This window comes from Natrix helvetica (assembly GCF_964273705.1).
Source record: "Natrix helvetica genome assembly, chromosome: 3".
NCBI classification, from domain to species: Eukaryota; Metazoa; Chordata; class Lepidosauria; order Squamata; family Natricidae; genus Natrix; species Natrix helvetica.
In genome coordinates, this window is record NC_138549.1 from 110,676,160 (window position 1) to 110,697,093 (window position 20,934).

The 20,934-nt window shown below is 37.5% G+C and overlaps 1 protein-coding gene across 1 annotated transcript in view; it reads left to right on the forward strand.

Moving 5' to 3' along the window:
• SLC26A8 (solute carrier family 26 member 8) overlaps window positions 1-20,934 on the forward strand; it is a gene marked incomplete at both ends in the record, with an annotated part of 53,511 nt that overhangs the window by 23,256 nt on the left and 9,321 nt on the right. Inside the window, 8 exons of the mRNA XM_081949165.1 lie at window positions 2,627-2,791; window positions 4,333-4,482; window positions 5,309-5,391; window positions 7,635-7,782; window positions 9,831-9,944; window positions 13,925-14,002; window positions 14,657-14,752; window positions 16,492-16,598. Coding sequence (XP_081805291.1) covers window positions 2,627-2,791; window positions 4,333-4,482; window positions 5,309-5,391; window positions 7,635-7,782; window positions 9,831-9,944; window positions 13,925-14,002; window positions 14,657-14,752; window positions 16,492-16,598 — 941 coding nt within the window. The remainder of the gene's footprint in view (window positions 1-2,626; window positions 2,792-4,332; window positions 4,483-5,308; window positions 5,392-7,634; window positions 7,783-9,830; window positions 9,945-13,924; window positions 14,003-14,656; window positions 14,753-16,491; window positions 16,599-20,934) is intronic.

Consider the following 20,934-nt stretch of genomic DNA (forward strand, 5'->3'; position numbering starts at 1 on the left):
TACTTTTAAGTTCATGTCAGGCGTGCCTTAGTCAGTATCCAAGAAAAAAAATCCCCAACTCCATTTGAGTAGAGATAAAGATACTTTTACTAGACATAAAATGAAAGCAGCTAAAGAAAAACAAAATCTGAGACAAAAAGGCGTGAACATGTACATATTAAACGTTTACCCAGGACCCTCCGCCCAGTTACCCCAACCCAATGTTCAATCTGCAACTCCCAAAGGTGTCATGTGGGGTTCATCTTCAAATGGCTTCATTCTGCTGGTATGCAGAGACGGTTAACCTTGACCAAGCCTAAGCACGAGCCATCAGCATGCGCAGAAGATGGTGAGAACAAAATTCACTTCATGATAACTCTTCCAGCATCAGCAATTCCCCCCCACCCATACCACCATCCCCCACCCTCCCTGTTTCTATGGCAGCCGATATGAAGCAAACAAAATAGAGGCTGACAGTTATATTTTTGGCTCTGATGTACTGAAAAAAATAAGCGAATTATTTGCCTTTATACAATCTTTCTATTGCTTTTAAAATATAATGTATTTTTTATTCTTTGTCCACTGTATTTTATAGTAGGGTTAAGAATAATATGGAAAGGAAATTAGATCTTAAGGAATGTAAGGAGGAGAGAACAAACTTAGGAATTACTGTCTGATAACCAGAAACATTTCACCTTGCATAATAGCTGAAATTCAGATGATTCCTAAAATCTGCTGATATTTGCCTGAGGACATTGAAAACATTCAAGAGTTCACTAGAATGATGCAAGGTTTCAATTATTTCAAATGAAAACCCATAAGATTTCACCCAAGATAATTGTTGTCTGATGAAATTTCACCAATCTTGTTTCTATGTTTTTTGGTATTGAGGGCCAAGAACAGCTACTGCCCCCTGACTTCAGTTTATCTCAGAACATTGACTAATTTGGAGTCATAAAGCAGATGATGTAACAGATTAACAGAGTTGGAAGGGACGTTGTAGGTCACCTAGTCCACCCCTGCCCTGTTCATTTGTCGCTTTTTTAAAAGGCCCCCTCCGATAATGTGACCAACTTTTTTACAATGAAAAGGAGGACAAATAAATTGGAAAAAATATATCGTAAATAAAAGAAATATTTTATTCATTGCAACAATAATACACTAAAATATGATATATGCATAATAAAAACATTTGCAACATTTTATATTGTAATTATGCTTACATGCCTGTTAATTATTATTTAAATGAGTACTTTTCCATTGAATTAATATTTTTTGTCAATGTATCATCTTCTAACAATATATTGGAAATATCTGAACAAGAAATATCCTTCATATTGAATTTTACGGCAAGTGCTGCAGCTAGAGTATCAACATTCAATCTCGATTTCTCACTTGTCGAAAAATCATTGGCCATTGAAAAAAACTCTTTCAACTGCTGCATTAGTTCCAGGGCAGCACAACGTAAATTGAACAAGTATAAATAAATGTTCACATGGAATATGTTCATTTTTGAAATGGCTGAAAATATCCACCCATCTTTTATCAATTTCAACATGTTGATTTTCCCATTGTATTAATTTTTCAGAATTTAAATATACATTCAGTCTTCTAATTTCTTCAAAGAGACAATTGTCGTCTATTTTAATGTCTAGCATTTCTTTAGATAAAAATTCTTGAGTCTTGACGAATTGTCATGTCAAATACAAATACGTCACATAACGCGCAACAGATTAGTCTTCAAATATTGAAAAGGAGGACATATAGGAGGACACTTTTCGAGGGAGGACAGAACTTACAAAAGAAGGACTGTCCTCCCTAAAGGAGGACGGTTGGTCACCTTACCCTCCGATCTGGAAACTCCAGGAGAAGGAAAGAAGGCTGACTTATTATTAGCCAAGGATATTTTTCTACATTTGTTTTAGAAAACAAATGATTTTCTAACTAAGGAAAAGAGATTCAGAGTCAAGTAAGGTGAAGTAAGATGACTTAAACTTTGACTTAGACTAACTTTATTGTCACTTTGAATGTAAATGTAAATGTACTAATCGGCATACATTAAACTGAGGTTTTGTTGCATACAGCTCTCAAAGGGTCACCACCAGTATACACTACATAAACATGACAGAATAAATGAATGAATGAATGAATGAATAAAATTATGCATATACCCACATATATTATATGACACAGAGAAAAAACATAGTCTAGTTTAGAAGTTCATTCCCAAACTTCCGGTTGGCCCATTGGGCCGTTGTTTGCGCTCCCCAGACTTTAGGAAAGCCTCCGGAGGCTGGGGAAGGTGAAAAATGACCCCAAAGGGCCAAACAGAACTTTCCAATTTTGGCATGCCGTAAGGTTTGCCATCACTGTCATAGGGAATGTCACAGATGTCATCGGGAACAAAGCTGTTATAAAATCTGGTAGTCCTGCTAGAAATACCTTCAAGGACAGAGATATTTGACAATATTTCTGTCCTTGCAAAATATTCACTTGGGTTTTTAAAAAATAGTATAGTTTTTTTTAATTCCAAGTATATAATAGCAAACTGTGGAGAAATAGTGCAGCTATTGCAGCAAATTGAGGTTTATGTTTTCCTTAAAAGCCCATTTTCTTCTATTTTAATCATCTCTTTTGTTCCTTCCAGATACTTTTGGCCATCATTGGCTTGGGATTTGTTACAACATATGTCTCAGAGAGTCTCATGAATGCTTACCTTACAGCAGCAGCATTACATGTGATTATATCACAGTTCTCTTTCATCTTCGGAATTGTAATTGATTTTCACTCAGGCCCATTGTCATTTTTTTATGTGAGTGACTTTCCTATTTCTCGACAAGAATGGGGAGAAGGAGAAGTCAATATTAATGTAGTTCCCACGAAGAGTAAAAGACACTAGTTAAAAGTTTTATCAAATTCCTTCATTTGTAAAGATAGAATGAGTGGTTACAAGTTACAACATACACACACACACGAGGAATCGTAATTCTCACCAGGGACTTAAGTCTTAAGTTCTCCATTTTTAGGCATTATTATTTTCTTTATGACATGCCATTGTCTTTCTTAAAACAGTGAGGACAAACCAACCCCCTTTAAACATGGTGGGATTTAACTTCTGAATAATATCAAAGAAGTATAGCACAAAGGTCTTCATTACCAGGATCAGGTTATCTGAGGGACCATCCCTTCCGAGTGGCATTTACTTGCCCCATCAGGCTCAGCAGAAGGAACCAGTTGTGGGTAGTGTGTATCCATAGGGTAGTGTCATCTGGTAGGACCCAGGATGAGAGCCTTCTCTGCTGCACTATGGAAAATACCATAATTATCCCCAAGACAGGCTGGCCTCTAGAGGAACCTTCTAGAAGAGCTTGAATCCCTAGTTTTGCTATCTGGCCCAGAGTTTAAAGAGTGGCGTGGAAACCCATGAAAGGGTTTTTGGTTCTTAATTGTTTTTAATACTTATCTTGTTTGTATTATTATTAGTGTTGTCAGTGACGTGCAGTCAGGGGAGGCAGGGGAGGCAGAGCCGCACCACTCTCATCATGAAAATTTAAAAAAAAATACTCTGGGAAGCCGCAAAAGTGGCTGGGAGAGGCGCGCGGCTTGGTTTAGCCTCCCTGCACATCTCAGCAGCAGCCCCAAGTGTGCCGATCTCGCCATTTTTTGCATCAGGCGAGCCCGGGATCCTTGCAAGGGGAATGGGACAATGTGTGCAGGCAGCTCCTCAGCGCACAGCCTCAGATTAGCACAGCCGCGATCCACTTTCCCTGCACACGTGGTCCCATTCTCCTCCTTCCTAAACCAACATGAAGGGGACCGCGGCTGCGCTTATTGAGGCTGTGTGCTGAGGAGCCGCCTGCACACGTTTTCCCATTCTCCTTGCAAGGATCCCGGGCTCGCCCGATGCAAAAAATGCCTAGGTAACAACGTCAGTGCTAGAAGGGGGGGGGCAAGGAGGAGAAAGGAGAAGTCTCTCTTCTCAGAAATGTCTTTTCAGTGGAGCTGCGGCAGCCTGACTGTCCCTTTCTGACATTTCTGAGAAAAGAAACTTCTCCGTTTGGGCTGCGCCCGTGCAATCGGAGCAACCACGCGGTTTGATGATGTCACCAGCCTCACCAGTCATAAACATCACCGCACGTCACTGATTGTTGTTATTTATTTATTTGTACTGTGTATGCTTTAGTTATAAGCCTCCTAAAGTCATGTATGTGAGATAGGCAGCTATATTTATTTTTGAAGAAAAAACCGATGTTCTTTAAAAGACTATGTTGATTTTTACCTTGATATTATTAGCAGCAAATTAACATGCAAGAATTAGTTCTGAACATTTTGCTGACATTTTCTTTCTTTCAGAATTTGGTATACTACTGCATGGGCATCCCTAAAGCAAATTCCACCAGTATCCTGCTGTTTTTGCTTTCTTTATTATTGCTGAGGGTCAGCAAGTGCATTAAAATAACTTATAAACACTATCCTATTGAGTTTCCAATGGAGCTTGTTTTGGTAAATACCTGACATTTTTTTCAACAAAATTACCTTTATGTTCCCAAAGTCACCGTTATGCAAATGACTTGAATTGAGTCATAGAGTGATCCATGAAACAGTTTCCTTCAAACATTGTGTTTCTTTAGTACAGAACTGATTTTTAAGGGTTTTGCTACTCTTTTATTTTGGTTATATTATACTGGCCTTAAGTTCTCCACCAAGAAGAATAAGGAAATATTGCATCTGAAAGAAGCATTGTCCCTTATTATAATTTATTTCAGGTCCTCTGATAAAACAGAGGAATTAGTTTTACTGCATACTTCAGATTCAGGGGGATAGTACACCATCCCTTCTTTGCCTTCTCTGCAGAGACAGTAAGAATATTTTGTCTATGATTCTGATAAAACCCAATTTTATCTAATAGTGTTATGGTCTATTATTGTCCTTGGGAATGCATTCTTGGGAAATGGAGATTTAAACATTAAACACCCTGCCTTAAGTTTCAGTATCAGTGAAACTTGCTGTTGGGGAAAATGCTTTTCTGACTGAAACTTCCCCCTCCCCTAATACTAATCTTTGCACTGGTGATTGTATCCTACTGTTTGTAGTAACTAATCAAAAGTCTGCCTTGTTTGGCATTATACCACTGAATATTATTAGAGTCTATTTCAATGTCTGGCTAATATGGGACAGTTATTAGTCCATAATGCTAATGTAGATATTGACATTGTAATTGCCATTAATCACGGGTGAATTTGAAGGTATACACATTTAATATTGAAATAAATTTAAATAAGTAATATTCATCTCAAATAATATAGAGTGCATTGTTTTTCTTTTACAGATTGTTGTTTTTACAATGCTTTCTACCCAAACCCATCTACATGCTGAATCTAGTCAGGGAGTTTTTACAATGACTCCCCACAAGTATGTAATCTAAATCTAATACTATGTATTTTTCATACATGTATAAATATGTACTTTTCATGCTATTCTCGTTCAGGGTAAGATATGCATGGGGGAGAAAAGGAACAAATAATAAATTTACAAAAATCAAAATAATGAAATAAGAAAAAGGAAATGAAATGAAATAATGTTGCAATTGAAGAATAGGGTAAAAGAACTTGGTAATAATACCCCAGCTTGAAATTCCCGTGAAACATTTGCCAACGTATGAACGGAAAGCTTATTCTCAATAATATTTCAACATTGCTAACTTTGTCAGTCAAATATATGCTGCCATCTCTATTTGCGGCCATGTGCATACCAACAGCATTTAGTCAAGCCAACAGTGTTGAAATATTCTATATACTGTAATTTTGCTTTGGAGGTACTGTACCTGATGGGGCCAGGATTTAACATTTACTGAATAGTGTAAAGTGTCATCAATGACTAGAACAGTGTTTTAGTCATCAGTATCATGTGTGGACCATCAGTATTCTTAAGCAGCTATCATAAGAGCTATCATAAGAGTAAGGTTCTACATTTAGGCAACAAAATTGGAATGCACAGGTACAGTATAGGTGGTACCTTGCTCAGTAGTAGTAACTGTGAAAGGGATCTTGGAGTCCTAGTGGACAACCATTTAAATATGAGCCAGCAGTGTGCAGCAGCTGCCAAAAAAGCCAACACAATTCTAGGCTGCATCAACAGAGGGATAGAATCAAGATCACGTGAAGTGTTAATACCACTTTATAATGCCTTGGTAAGGCCACACTTGGAATACTGCATTCAGTTCTGGTCGCCACGATGTAAAAAAGATGTGGAGACTCTAGAAAGAGTGCAGAGAAGAGCAACAAAGATGATTAGGGGACTGGAGACTAAAACATATGAAGAACGGTTGCAGCAACTGGGTATGTTTAGCTTTAGAGAAAGAAGGAATAGGGGAGACATGATAGCAGTGTTCCAATATTTCAGGGGTTGCCACAAAGAAGAGGGAGTCAAACTATTTTCCAAGGCACCTGAGGGTAGAACAAGAAGCAATGGGTGGAAACTAATCAAGGAGAGAAGCAACTTAGAACTGAGGAGAAATTTCCTGACAGTTAGAACAATTAATCAGTGGAACAGCTTGCCTCCAGAAGTTGTGAATGCCCCAACACTGGAAGTGTTTAAGAAGATGTTGGATAGCCATTTGTCTGGAACGGTATAGGGTTTCCTGCCTAGGCAGGGGGTTGGACTAGAAGACCTCCAAGGTCCCTTCCAACTCTACTATTGTATTGTATTGTATTATTGTATTGTATCATTACTGCAAACCTTAAAATGAGCTAAAAATAATAAGGTGTTATTTTATTTTACTTATCAGATTTATTTGCCGTTTATATCACAGTTCCGGCAATTCTAAATCGACTCTTTAGTACTGTGCAGAATGTCAAATTTTCTTTTTTTTTTTATTTCATATGTAAAATACAAAGAAAAGTAGAAATAAGAAATTAGGGGAAGGAATGTCAAAAGTGATCTTTGAATGATCTTTGAATGTTGCTTTGGAGGACATGGGGCAGAGGTGGGTTGCTACTGGTTCGCACTGGTTCGGGTGAACTGGTAGTGGAAATTGGCACTTGCTTGCCGAACTGGCAGGGACGGCAGGTTTGACACACCTCCGAACCGGTTCCCCGGTTGCCACGGCTGTTGATAGCCTGGTTTTTAATCATTTTTAAAATGTTCTGCGCATGCGCAGAATAATTTACCCTCAACCGTGCACATGTGTGATATGAACCAGCAGCAATGCTGACAGCAAACCCACCCCTGACATGGGGATGTCTGTGTAACTCCTTAAAATGCCTCTCTCCTTCACATGGCAGCTGTGAAGGGCAGTTGTGTGACCTCTGGAAAAGAGTCAACTGCTGTATTGAGTGCAGAGTGTTATCTTCACTATCCAAAGCACACTTTGGAGATCAAATTTAGTGTTGCCCCAGCCTTCCATAGTCTGCTGGGAAAACATTATTTGTCTTAATTTTCAGAAAAAGTTTTTAAGATAGCTAACAATAAGTACATAAAATTCCATGTTTGAAATCCAAGCAAGCACATATTTATTATTAGCACCACATGCTTGGTGTACAAAATTGTGGGTTGAAAGAGATGGTGGTAAATAAATAGAGCTATAGCTTATATATCCCAATCAAAGTATTCAAGGATGTTCTTTACACAGGACTGAAGCATCTCTTTTGTTTCAGGTTTCTGCATCCTACACTACCTGTCTTCTCAAAACTGGACAAAATTATATTGCATGCTTTATCTCTGGCAATAGTAAGCTACTTCCTTCTCATTTTTGTGGGGAAGAAGTATGCAAGTATTCACAACTATCACATCCGACACACTCAGGTAATAGTTATATATTCACAAAGCAAAAATTGATGGAGCTCTGGGAGAATAAAGAAATTATAATTAAATATACTTTCCCATAGATTTCCAGGGTCTGTAGAAGGCACGCAACTCTGTAGTCACTATTTGTCTCCAAGGACATTAGAGATACATTGGGACATTTGAGATAAATATGAAACACAAAGCAATTCTTCACTAATTTAACTGGTCAGTCAAAAGCCTTTGCATAGCTTCCTCCGGTGCACCAGTTGCATACTTTTCTGGATCAGGAGACACTCCAGACCGTCAGTCATACTCTAGTCACTTCATAACTTGTCTGTCTCAATGTGCTTTATGTGGAGCTATCCTCAGAAGTACAGAGCACGGGCAGTGACCGGCCTACATGTTTCTGGTTGCAATTCCAGGTGCTGGCTTTGATCTCTAAAGCACTGTGTGGCACAGGACCTGTAATTTGAAGGGATGTCTATCATCACCTGTGATGTCTATCCAGCCAATACAAACTCACAGCGTTGTCACACTTTAGATCCTTTCAATTAAACAGTGTCATCTTTTGGGACCCCGGAGGTGTGCCTCCTCTATTGTGGGGCCTGTCCCCAGAATGAAGCTCCACTTGATATCCAGGTGGCTCTCATACTATTAGTTTCTCAGAGCATTTTGAAGACCTGGCTCTTTCCATATCAGGGCCAGATTTGCCATCTTGTGCTTTATCTGCTTTCCTATCTATTTTTTGTTGGTTTGCTTTTGAATTGTATTGCATGCTAATCTATTTACTACATTACAAGCCACCTAGAGTTGTTTGGAATCAGGCAGAGCTAAATTAAATAAATTAAATTAAGTCCCCGTGGGTGCTCCTGATTAAAAGTGTGACAGCATCAGCAATGCAATTAAACTGTTCTGAAAGACTTTAAGCCTATCACAACAAATAAAATCAAAGTTACAAGTCCAAAAAGAAACAACAACAGAAGTAATTGCCCATTAAAATTATGGCTTTATCTATTAGGTATTTATAGAATAGTTGTTGGTCATGCTGGCTGGGGAATTCTGGGAGTTGAAATCCACACATCTTAAACTTGCCAAGGTTGAGAAACACTGGACTATACTGTACACCTTTTAAACATGATTAGGCAGAAGTCCCTCCAGGGGCACCCGCAGTGGTGTGTCAACAGCATCACAATTGCAGATAAAACTTGGCAATCAAAACCCACCTCCTTCTGAACATGCATTACACATATTACACGCATGTAAAAAGAAGTGGGACTTTGGGTGCTGCAGTCATGGTTACCATTTAATAGAAAGAAGGACTAGGGGACTAGGGGAGACAGGATAGCAGTGTTCCAATATCTCAGGGGTTGCCACAAAGAAGAGGGGGTCAAACTATTTTCCAAGGCACCTGAGGGTAGAACAAGAAGCAATGGGTGGAAACTAATCAAGGAGAGAAGCAACTTAGAACTGAGGAGAAACTTCCTGACAGTTAGAACAATTAATCAGTGGAACAGCTTGCCTCCAGGAGTTGTGAATGCCCCAACACTGGAAGTCTTTAAGAAGATGTTGGATAGCCATTGGTCTGAAACGGTATAGGGTTTCCTGCCTAGACAGGGGGTTGGACTAGAAGACCTCCAAGGTCCCTTCCAACTCTGCTATTGTATTGTATTGTATTGCATTGCATTGCATTGCATTGCATTGCATTGCATTGCATTGCATTGCATTGCATTGCATTGTATTGTATTGTATTGTATTGTATTGTATTGTATTGTGATACTGCTGATCCTTCCTGTGGATTCCTCTGAGTGCTGCAAGCATTGTTCAAACCTAAGCATATTCAAGAAAGCAGTAGGATCCATCTTTCCCAAAAACCACTGTTGATTTAAGAGATACATTAACTGTAATGACTGAATGTCTCCCTAAAACAGAAATATCTTTTGATATGGATATATTGATATTCTGAAGTTTCTCATCCTTATTTTTTCTAATGGAAAATATTTGTAGTCCCTATTTCACAGCACAGTAATCTGAATACCAAGAGGTTTATCTTTATTTATCATGTACAGGATTTAATAGCAATCGGGCTATGCAATGTCTTCAGTTCATTTTTTAAGTCTTTTTCTGTCAGCTGTGCAATTTCTACAACTGTTATTCAGGAGAAGACTGGCGGAAAAACACAGGTGAGTTAGATCCAGTGCTTGTTTCAAATCTAGATGTGGGTGTATTTGTTAGAACATGGTTTCTCTGCTCTTTGGACCATACAGAATGGATGCTTTACAGAGATTGTTAGCCCGAGCAAATGGTTAAATAACTACATCATTTGAAAAATTGTATTATCACTTCAATGGCTGCCCTTGGTGCATTATTATAAGTCTCAGTGGAGATGCTGTCTGCATAGAAGTCATGGGCAGAAATCTTTTTAACCCTATTAGGGTTTTTGGGTTAGACACATACATGTTTGCAAATTGACCCATCATAAATTTTGATTAGCATTATTATAAAATATAATTATATTTAAGCCAGAAGAACAGGTGAACTCTCCTTCAGATCAAGCTCAGTTCTTGGTGACTTTGTTGACATGGGATTTTTTTTTGGCAACTGTCAGAAATGTTTTATAGTTGTCATCTTTCAGGATATCTTTTTGACTCCTCAGTCTAACTCATTAGTGTGATGTACCTTAATCTCTCATCCAAGAAATAAACAAGTCTGGCAACATTTGTGTCCTTGAAATTAAGAAATGTTGACCAAGTACACTATTGCCATCTAGATAAATGTTAAAAATGTAACAAGAACTACATATTACAGTTTAAAAAACAAATTAATAGATTAAGATAGTCAGCATAGAGCCATGATGGCGAACTTATGGCACGTGTGCCCCAGATGGCACATGGAGACATTTCTGAGGGCACGCGAGGCGTTGCCCTGTCAGCTCCAGTGCGCATTTTCTCCTAAAGCTTCGGGAGAAAAATGGCCCAACGGGCAACCCGGAAGTCTATTCCCAAATTTCTGGTTGTGTGTTGGGCTGTTTTTTGCCCCCCTAGACTCCAAGAAAGCCGTGCGCACATGCACGGGGCAGTGAGGAGGTTACATGCGCATGCACAGGAGCCACTTAATGGGAACCATTAAATTATGGGGGTTTGCACACAAGCATTTTGGCACCCGAGGTGAACTTTTGGCATCCGGTGAACTTTTGGCACCCGAGGCGAAAAAGGGTCGCCATCACTGGCATAGAGCAATGGTTCGCTACATGCGGTCCGCAGACCCCTGGGGGGCCATGATGTCATCACAGAGAGTCTGCGAAAGCTTGAAGAAATGTTATGATTTAAACTTGAGTTAAGTCTTGGGTGTTCATAGCCGTGGTCACGCATTATTAAAAATTTGCTTTTACGTAGGGTAGTATGTAAGAGGCAAGGCAACTGGTCCAATGTTGAACCCAGAAATACAATATCTGGGTTGTAAACTCTGGAAAATCACTAGACTGTAGTAAAAAGCTATAGAAAATACCAACCAAAGGTAACACCATCAAACTGGCTGAACTGATGTGGCAAGAATGGTGCACTCCATGTTCCTTTAGTTTCACAATCGCATCTATTGGAACACATGCCTTCTTTGTAGCAGCACCTGCCCTCTGAAATGATGTTCCCTTCCATCCCAGATTCAAATGGCCTCTACTCTATTCAATTGACTGGTAATGATTTTGTCAACGCCAATGGTGTACAAGTGATGCTCCAAATGTTTTGGAATTGTACCCCATCTTTGCTTTCCTTTGCAAAATTATTCAAATACTTTCACCAGGTCCTTGTATATTATTATTATTATTATTATTATTATTATTATTATTATTATTATTATTATTATTATTATTATTATTATTATTATTATTATTATTATTATTATACGATTGTATCACAGCGGCCAGTTGTTTCGCCAGATTTGGCATTGATTACTAGTCAGGCCCCACCCAGGGGCCTAGGATGTCATAACGTATTTTTGTAATATACGTGCAGATCCAAGCAGTGCAGCTTTTTGCATTTGACTGATGTTGATTTTGTCAAGTTTTAACTGTTTTAAATGTAATTCCAGTGCTTTTGGAATAGCACCCAGTGTGCCGATTACCACTGGAATTACCACTGCTGGTTTGTGCCATAATCGTTGAATTTCAATTTTTAAGTCCTGGTATTTCGCGATTTTTTCATGTTCCTTCTCGTTGACCCTGCTATCACCTGGTATTGCGATGTCTATGATTGTAACCTTATTTTTCTCAAGCAGTGTGATGTCTGGTGTGTTATGTGCCAGTATTTTGTCCGTTTGTATACGAAAATCCCATAGGATCTTGACCATCTGATTTTCGGTGACTTTTTCAGGCTTATGTTCCCACCAGTTTGTTGTTTTAATATTATAATTTTTGCACAAATTCCAGTGGATCATTTGTGCTATTGAGTTGTACCGCAATTTATAATCAGTCTGCGCAATTTTTTTACAGCAGCTGGGTATGTGGTCAACAGTTTCAGCAATTTCTTTGCAGAGTCTGCATTTGGCATCATCAGAGGATTTTTCGATTTTGGCCTTAATGGCATTTGTTCGGATAGCTTGTTCTTGCGCAGCTAGGATTAGTGACTCTGTTTCTTTCTTTAGTGTACCTGTTGTTAACCATAACCAAGTTTTTTCACTGTCCTTTATCTTTTATTTTTTCCAGAAATTGACCATGCAATGCTTTGTTCTGCCAACTTTCCATTCTTGATTTTATCACATCTTTTCTGTATTCTTGTTTCGTCTGTTGGGCCTTCAGTAGATTTTTGTTCTTTACTTCGATTAATAGATGTTCTTGACTTTCTTTTAAATAATCAGCCAGTGCATGTTTTTCTTCTTCAACTATTTGCTTCACTTGTAATAATCCTCTGCCACCTGATTTTCAGGGCAGGTATGGTCTATCAGTGTCACAGCGTGGATGTAAACTGTAGTGCATTGTCATTAGTTTCCTGGTTTTTTGGTCCAAAATGTCCAAATCAGCTTGTGTCGGTTAACTATACCAGCTGTGTATCTTATAACTGGTATTGCCCAGGTGTTTATGCCTTGATTGTATTTCCACCATTTAATTTAGATTTCAAAATTTTCTTAACTCTGTAATCTAAATTAAATGGTGGAAATACAATCAGGGCCATAAATACCTGGGCAATACCAGTTATAAGATACATTATTATTATTATTATTATTATTATTATTATTATTATTATTATTATTATTATTATTATTATTATTATTATTATTATTATGTTTGGTTGCCCAATAGCCCACATGTTTAGACTGGATTTTGCATTTTGAGTCCTTCCTAAAGAGCTGGGATAGGCAGAGCTCATTGTTTCATGGTGTTAAAGATGTCATTGCCATATTATCTGCCATCTAGTTGTCTCGATTTTGCAGTCTGGATATTGTTTCCTGGTTCAATCAAATTCTCAAATTAGCGGTACCGTTGCTTCTAAAATGTTAAATGAATTTGTGTGATACTCTTCTCCAATGAATAAGCTTAAAAAATAAACACACCATGTATGTAATAACAAATTTTGATCTAACCACAACTGCCTTCTGTAGGCTTGGGCAGGAAAAATGAGAAGTTAAGGGCAGGTTGAGTTTTTGACAGTGCTTCTGCTTTGCCTGTACAGACAAATCATGAGTACTGCAAAAACTTTCTTTGGGAAAAACAGGGAGTAAAGCTTGGAATGGGTTTTGCCTGAATATGCCTCATCAGATTTTTAAAAATCTGCCAATCATCCCACTCTCCTCCAAGTTGGTTGTATGATATCCTACCTCTAAGTCTGAGAATCCCTGGCATAGTGATAAAACTTGAGTCCAAGTCAAGATCATCTAACTTAAAAGCAGTAAACTTTATTGAAGGCAAGTCATGAAAAGTTTTAGGAATCCAAGGTCAAATTAAGGAATTGTCAGGCACTTTAGCAATAGCTAACCTTTTAATCAAATTAATAGAATCTTTTTTGATGTGATGGTAGTTGAAATTTCATCATATTAATTAACATGGTACATATCGTTCTGATTATGTTCTGAAAATAGACTGAGTTAGGTAGACTGTTTTGACGTACAAAATATGGGAAAGAATTATCAGCATCAGGTTAACATTTTAATGCCATTTTTTTTTACAAATTAGCTTGCAGCTCTGTTTGGAATTGCCTTAATGCTGGTGACAGGATTAAAATTGGGGTATTACTTCCAGTCCCTTCCAAATGTAAGTTACAGTGAAAATATGAATAATTTGGATATATAAATGTTGTGCTGGAATGGAAGATTGCTCTATCTAAAAATAGAGGTCATCAGAATATTGATTCTTGATGGTGTTATAGGTATCGTTGCAGGATGTAAGCTGTTCCAAGTAAAACTGTCTTTTGTAATTATTACCAATGATGACGGGCAACCTTGGAAGGATACCTAAAGGACTTCCTCAATATCTGAAAATATTGAATGCATTAAAGCTGCACACCCTAATTTTACACACACACACACAAAATCCTGCTTGGAACTGCTTATATTCATAGACACTACCTGAATAAGTCTTATGTTTTATTTAAGATTTGAATTATTAAGTTTCCACAAGTTTTAGACTGTGAATCTAACCTTACATATCATCATCTTCATCATCATTGATGAAGGACGTTTTTAAGAACTTGGTACCTGGAGCTCACCTAATTCTGGAAAATTAGAATATGTAAATATAATGATAAGATCTAAATCTTTGCAAAAGTATGTAGCACCATGATTTTGATAATCAAACTGTTAAAATCTATGGAAATATTTTTAGTTGCTACTACACAGTTTAGAATTTTGTGTATATTTTGTATAATATCTAGAATTGGCAGCAGTATCATTTTTTTAATTTACCTAGGCTGTTTTGGCTGCCATCGTACTCGTCAACATGTTCCCATTTCTTGAAAAATTTATGGATGTCCCTTACCTGTGGAAACAAGATAAATATGATTTTGTAAGTTTTGCATGATCTGTGCAACAATGCTAGAGAGTCAGATTAAACCAGGTAGCAGTAACAATTAATTAGCATACCTTTGAACAGAGCCAGTATGCCCAATATCCTGTAACTTGGAGTCAGAAGAATGAATTTGTGGCAAAATTAGGTAAGATGATAGAGGCTAAATGTACATAAAGTAGCAAAAAGAAAAGAAAAACCTTTCAGGGTACCCCAGATTAGATTGTGGCACCAAAGGAGAATAGGTTAGTTGGTTTTTTTCACTGTGTACTTTCTCCAATGATAAATATTTTAACTATGTTTCTAGAGGATACTACAATATGTGTATTAATACTTAAAATATGTCTGAAATCTATCTGAAGATTCCAGTTTAATGGGACAGGTCAAGGCTCAATAGCTATTGGAAGACAGATTCTTGATTTTTAGGTTAGTTGTTGACATTTCAGATTAGACCCATTGCATATTGCGACTTGAACACACAGTAGTTTAGTTAGACTAGTGCAATATCATTGCAACACTATTTTAACCAGATGTTTTTCAACTTTTTGGATCTCCAGCCTTAGTTGTTAGCCTTGCTTAACAAGATAGCATCTCCAATGAGGAAATTGATGGATCTCATAACTTGCTTCATGAAATCTACTTCCTAGTCCTATTCATCATAGCTTTGACCAAAATACTCCAGTGATACCAAAGAGCACTTTCTGACTGTCTCCATATCAGTTCTTTCTGATCTCCTAAAAAGTGATATCTCCAAATAAATGAATTAGAACATTAGCTATGAGCAAAATGCTTGGTGCTTTTTACCACTAAGCTTTAACCTCAATGCAGAGGTGGTATTCAGCCAATCCTCTCTGGTTTGGGCGAACCAGTAGCATCGGCCGCGGGAGGCTCTGCGCAGAAGGTGCGTGAGAGTGCTTACATTTGCAAACCGGTAGGGAAGGTAAGTAAATCCTACCACTGCTCAAAAGTGACCATTGCTTATACTGAAGCTGCTGGAAATAAAATCTCAGAACCTCTTTTAACCAACACAGAAATTTTGACAGTATTTATTGTACAGATAACATTATTCATCTAGCAGGATGGGTTCTGGCTAATTGGAAGGACCCTGTGCCTCTAGTCTCTGACATATACTTTAGTGGAGAAGAATAGCGGTGGAAAGAACTCCTTAAGAAGATGTTCCCAATGGTGTCCATGAGACATAGTTCTTGAAAGTCACAAGGCTCCCTGCCGTATCTTAATTTTTTTTATATTGCTTTAACTATTAAGAATCAATTAATGAACATTTAGTGTGCTACATTTTCATTAATATTTCTACATCTCACACCGACCCCATAAAATATTTGGACAGTAGCACATTTCTCTGTTTAGAAATATGTTCACCTTCTGAGAAAAAAACAAAAACGAACTTAAGTTCCAAAGCTATAATGCTTCCAGGGAGTGGTAGAGAGGTCAGGGTGAATAACGAGACTATTTTCCTTGGGCTATGTTTTGTACATTTCCTTGCCTCTTTTTAAAATATGTATATCAGTTTACTTTTCTTAATGCGATACATACTGTGTATTGTTTGGATATGTCTATATGGATTGTGGTATCAGTTATAATTGTTCTTAGAACAACTGTTACAGTTAAACTGCAAGGGCTTTATCATACCAACAAAGTATTTTGCTTTAGGGTTATGAGTATGCAATTTATGATTATTAAATTATTAATCATAATGTTCCTGTTTTCATCTTTTAAAGGGAATTTGGATTGTGACCTTTCTAGTTGTCCTCTGCCTTGGTCTGGATATTGGCTTAGGAATTTCTTTGGGATTTGCCTTTTTTATAATAAGTGTCAGATCGCACAGGTATTGCTGCTACCACATTGTTGTCTTACTCCACATGACAAGTTCTAATGTTAATGTTTTCTGATCCTTTTACTGTAAGATGGCTTGAACTTTAAGAAAAATATTTGATAATAACTTTGTAATAAAACCAAATGCTCAATGAAATTTTTCTTCCATCATCAAGCAGATAATAATCTGCCATCTGTTGGAAATGTTCTAATTCTTGATCTCTTTCATCAGATGGGGAAATATTAGTTGTCCAGTGCCATTCCTGTTCCATTTTTCTATCCAAATGATTTTAAGAGAGACCTCTTATATTGGTTTATATTTTAACATACACTTCCTTGAAAATATTTTGTGTTCAAAAACATATTTGAAAAACTGATATTGATAATTCAATAATATGGATTGAGAATAATCTATATTAATACATGATTTAGCTCTCGGACATTAGGAAGTTGAAGATAGTACCCTTGTTTTTTCCCCCTGAATCCTTTCTTACATTTCATGCCCTACTTCTAAAACCTGCTTTTCTTCTCTCTCTGCTCTGAGGCTATATAAAAAATAGATGGAATTTATACTATATTTGCCCTAAGCTACTTTATTTTATGTTAAAAGATACCCATACTTTCCAAAAAGTGTCTCATTTATAATCCCATTTATATAAAACTAGAGCTGTAGATTTTATATAAAGGTACACGGTGGCTCAGTGGCTAAGACACTGAGCTTGTCGATCAGAATGGTCAGCAGTTTGGCGGTTTGAATCCCCAGTGCCATGAATCCGGATGAGTTCCCTTTCCTTGCCCCAGCTTCTGCCAACCTAGCAGTTCAAAAGCATGTAAAAATGCAAGTAGAAAAATAGGGACCACCTTTGGTGGGAAATAGCAGAGTTCCGTGCGCCTTCGGTGTTTAGTCATGCCAGCCACATTACCACGGAGACATCTTCGGACAGCACTGGCTCTTCGTCTTTGAAATAAAGATGAGCACTGCCCCCCAGAGGTGGGAATGACTAACACATATGTGTGAGGGGTATCTTTACCGTTACCTTTTAGAGCTATAAAAGCTGAACTGCGCTTGTATCTTTCCACCAAAGTTGTTAGGAGGGTTGCTTTAATTGCTACCCATTCTGATTTGCTCACTGTCGTCAGGACATTACAAATGGAGCATTTTGTTTGATTAGATACTGCAAGAAACATCTGCCCCAAATTGCTGGCTTTCCCTTATCCTTTGTATTCTATAAAATGGACAAATCAGAGAACAAAGAAAAAGGACAAAGAAAGCAAGGAACAAGGAACGCTTGGCTAAGAACATCTAAGTGGGATGCTCAGAAGCTCTTTCTTCAGCTGCCCTCTCTATAATGAACTCTGAACATATAATTGTTGGAAGAAATGTCCATCTGGGTTCAGTTCCCAGAGGGGAAAAAGACACTGGATGCAATGATGTTTGGAAAGATGGTTTTAATGGTGGACAGGACCACAGGGCTTGAGGTCCTGGCGGAAAAAGGGGATCACATGCACTGAAGATCTTGAAGAAGAAAAAAGGCAGAGATGCTAAGAGCCCCTGGGTTTTACACCCTCTCTTGGGCCCCACCTTAGAGTTTCCTATTCCTGTCCAAGAAATGAATCCCATTGGCTGTCAGACTCCCAAGGGGTAGGGGTCTTAGCTAACTTTGTAGGTTGACTGTGTCCCAGCCTGGCTGAATCTTGCTGGGTAATGTAATCTCCCCAGGTGCCATGTGGTGAGTTCTGTTACTAGATGGGTAGAGGGCTAATCCTATCATGTCCTGAGGGTCATATCTTAATCCCATCACCCTGGAGCTGAAGTGGGGGGCAGGGAGCTGCAGGAAGCTGCTTTGTCTTTAAAACATGTTTCTGCATTTCTCATCCAGGGAAATATAATATTCTGCCTTTTTAATATTTCCCAGGATACTTCATTTTTCTAGTAGAGAGGTGGATGCTAACTTCCTTCATAATGAAACCTAAAACCTTATTTGAGATGGTAATAAGTGACTCCTTTAAGCGATGATTGCTGCCTTCCTGTACTTTCCCTATATTTTCTTTTTCCAGTATGTTGCTTTTTACACCTAGGAATCTGGCTCTGTTGGGTAAATAAGTAGATTTCTCATTAAAATATAGTCCTAATGTACATCTGTGTGCTCCAAAACAGATGCAGGTAGTCCTTGATTTACATTCATATCCAGAAAGCTGGTCATAAGTCGTAAATTAGGCACATAACCAAAAGTAATTTTCCAGCCTTTTTTGTGGTTGTTGTTAAGCAAACATAGTGGTTGTTAAGCACACCTGTTCATATGAATGGGCTTTTTTTTTTGCTGGAAACCATCAGAAAGCATTGTGAATAGCAGTCACATCACTACGGAACACCACGTGTCGGGAGGGTTGTATGCTGACCCTCCCAACATGCAATCACATGATGGGGGGGGGGGGGGGACAACCATTTATAAGGATTGGAGATTGTTTACAGGCTATAATGCAGCCATTCCATCACTGTCCCAACTTCAAAGTGTTATAAATGACCAGTCGTAAATTGAGGACTACCTACACAATGTTTTGTTATGTTTTGTTTTTCTGGTCTTATACTTTTAGTTCTGTTTTTTCTAGAAGAAACTCTTGGTTGAAAGAACAAAAAGTTCCCGTTTGGAAAACTAGATGGTGTTGGGGCTGATTGATGGCAGCCTATAACAAGAACCATTTATTTTGGTTTTGGCTTTAGAAGGTGTTCTAGTAGACCATCACTTAAGTATGAGCCAGCATATCCTGCAGATGCCAAAAAAACTAATGCAATCTTAGCTTCCATCAACAGAGGGATAGTTTCAAGATCATGTGAAGTGATATTGCACTGGTGAGTCCACAGAACTTGCCAGGACAGTCCTACATGTACAGTAACTAACCCAGTTCCTGATCTCTACTCCACTCTCACTTGTTAGAATAATTAGCTGCAGGATTATTCTACTTTGTGCAAATTACTATATTTGGAACAAGTATCAATACAGCATGCAGCACCAGAGGTACTAAGCAGTCCCATACATCGTTGTTTGTCTAGTTTTCTTTTTTTTATAAAAGGTTTTTTTATTTCAATTTTGAAAACAAACACAAAATCTTCCTTCTTTACATATTGTAGAAAGTGTATCAGTTGGTTACAAAAAACTTTCATGCACCTCTTCCACAGTCATCAAGCATAATTCATATTAACTCAAGTATTTTAACTCAGATATTTATACATGTAACCATCATCATACCTCCATTTTCATTTGACTATAATTGTTTAAACATCCTTCATCATAAAATATACCAAGATTTAATATATAACCCCATACTGGCATTTCATTTACTATTTCTAGAATCCTCCAATGACACTAAATCCTTATGTCCTATTCTAGCTAAACATCCATAATATTTAATAACAAAGTTTTCTATCCTTCTTTCCAAATCACTGTTTAGAATTTATATCCCATTTCCTTATGTTGTACCCATACATATATACATTATTATCATTATCCCTCCTTTATTTGACTATATCCTGCATCATATCATTTCCCCCCCTAATAATCAAGACTTAACTGAATCTAACTTAATTCTTTTTTTTATTAACCTTTATATATAATCCAAAAGGGATTCTAATCTTCCTTTCATAGGTACCATTCAATATGCTTATCCCATTATTACTTATCATAACATTACACATTGTATACATTATTATCATTATCAATTATTTATTTAACTATATCTATTATCACTAAATTTCACTAAGTTTAGCTAGTTTTAAATTATACTCTTCCATCTATCAACCTGTATCTTTCCAGTAGCAAAACAGTCTCATATCTTCTGCCATTTGTAGTGCCAGTCCTCTAATCATCTCCTTAATCAACTTTGTGTGGACTCCTCTTAGCAACTCTTTGCTTATAAAATCCCTCATGTAATTTCGATGCCCTTCTTCTGTTTCCTTAATCAGCTTATCTTTGATTGTCTGTAGTGTTATCAATGATATTACTAATAAAAATTCTCTCTTTAAATCCATAAAATTATTTTGTTTTCTCTTCTTCTGTATCTTGCCATCCGGGGTAGATTTCCCCTCCATTTAATTCCTCTTTTGTTTGTCTAGTTTTCTTGTATGATATGCAGATATTTAAAAGAAATAGTCAACACCAGCAAACACAAGTAACCTAATGCAGAAGATATGATTAGCTTTCAGTTCAGACCAGCAACATAATATATTTCTTTTCCGCAATAGCAAGGCTTCTCTATATTTCATCAAATGAGCTCTTTCCATTATATAAAAAATAATAGCATATTTCCTGCACCTTCTCCATGTAGATATAAAAGTGGGAAATATGATACAA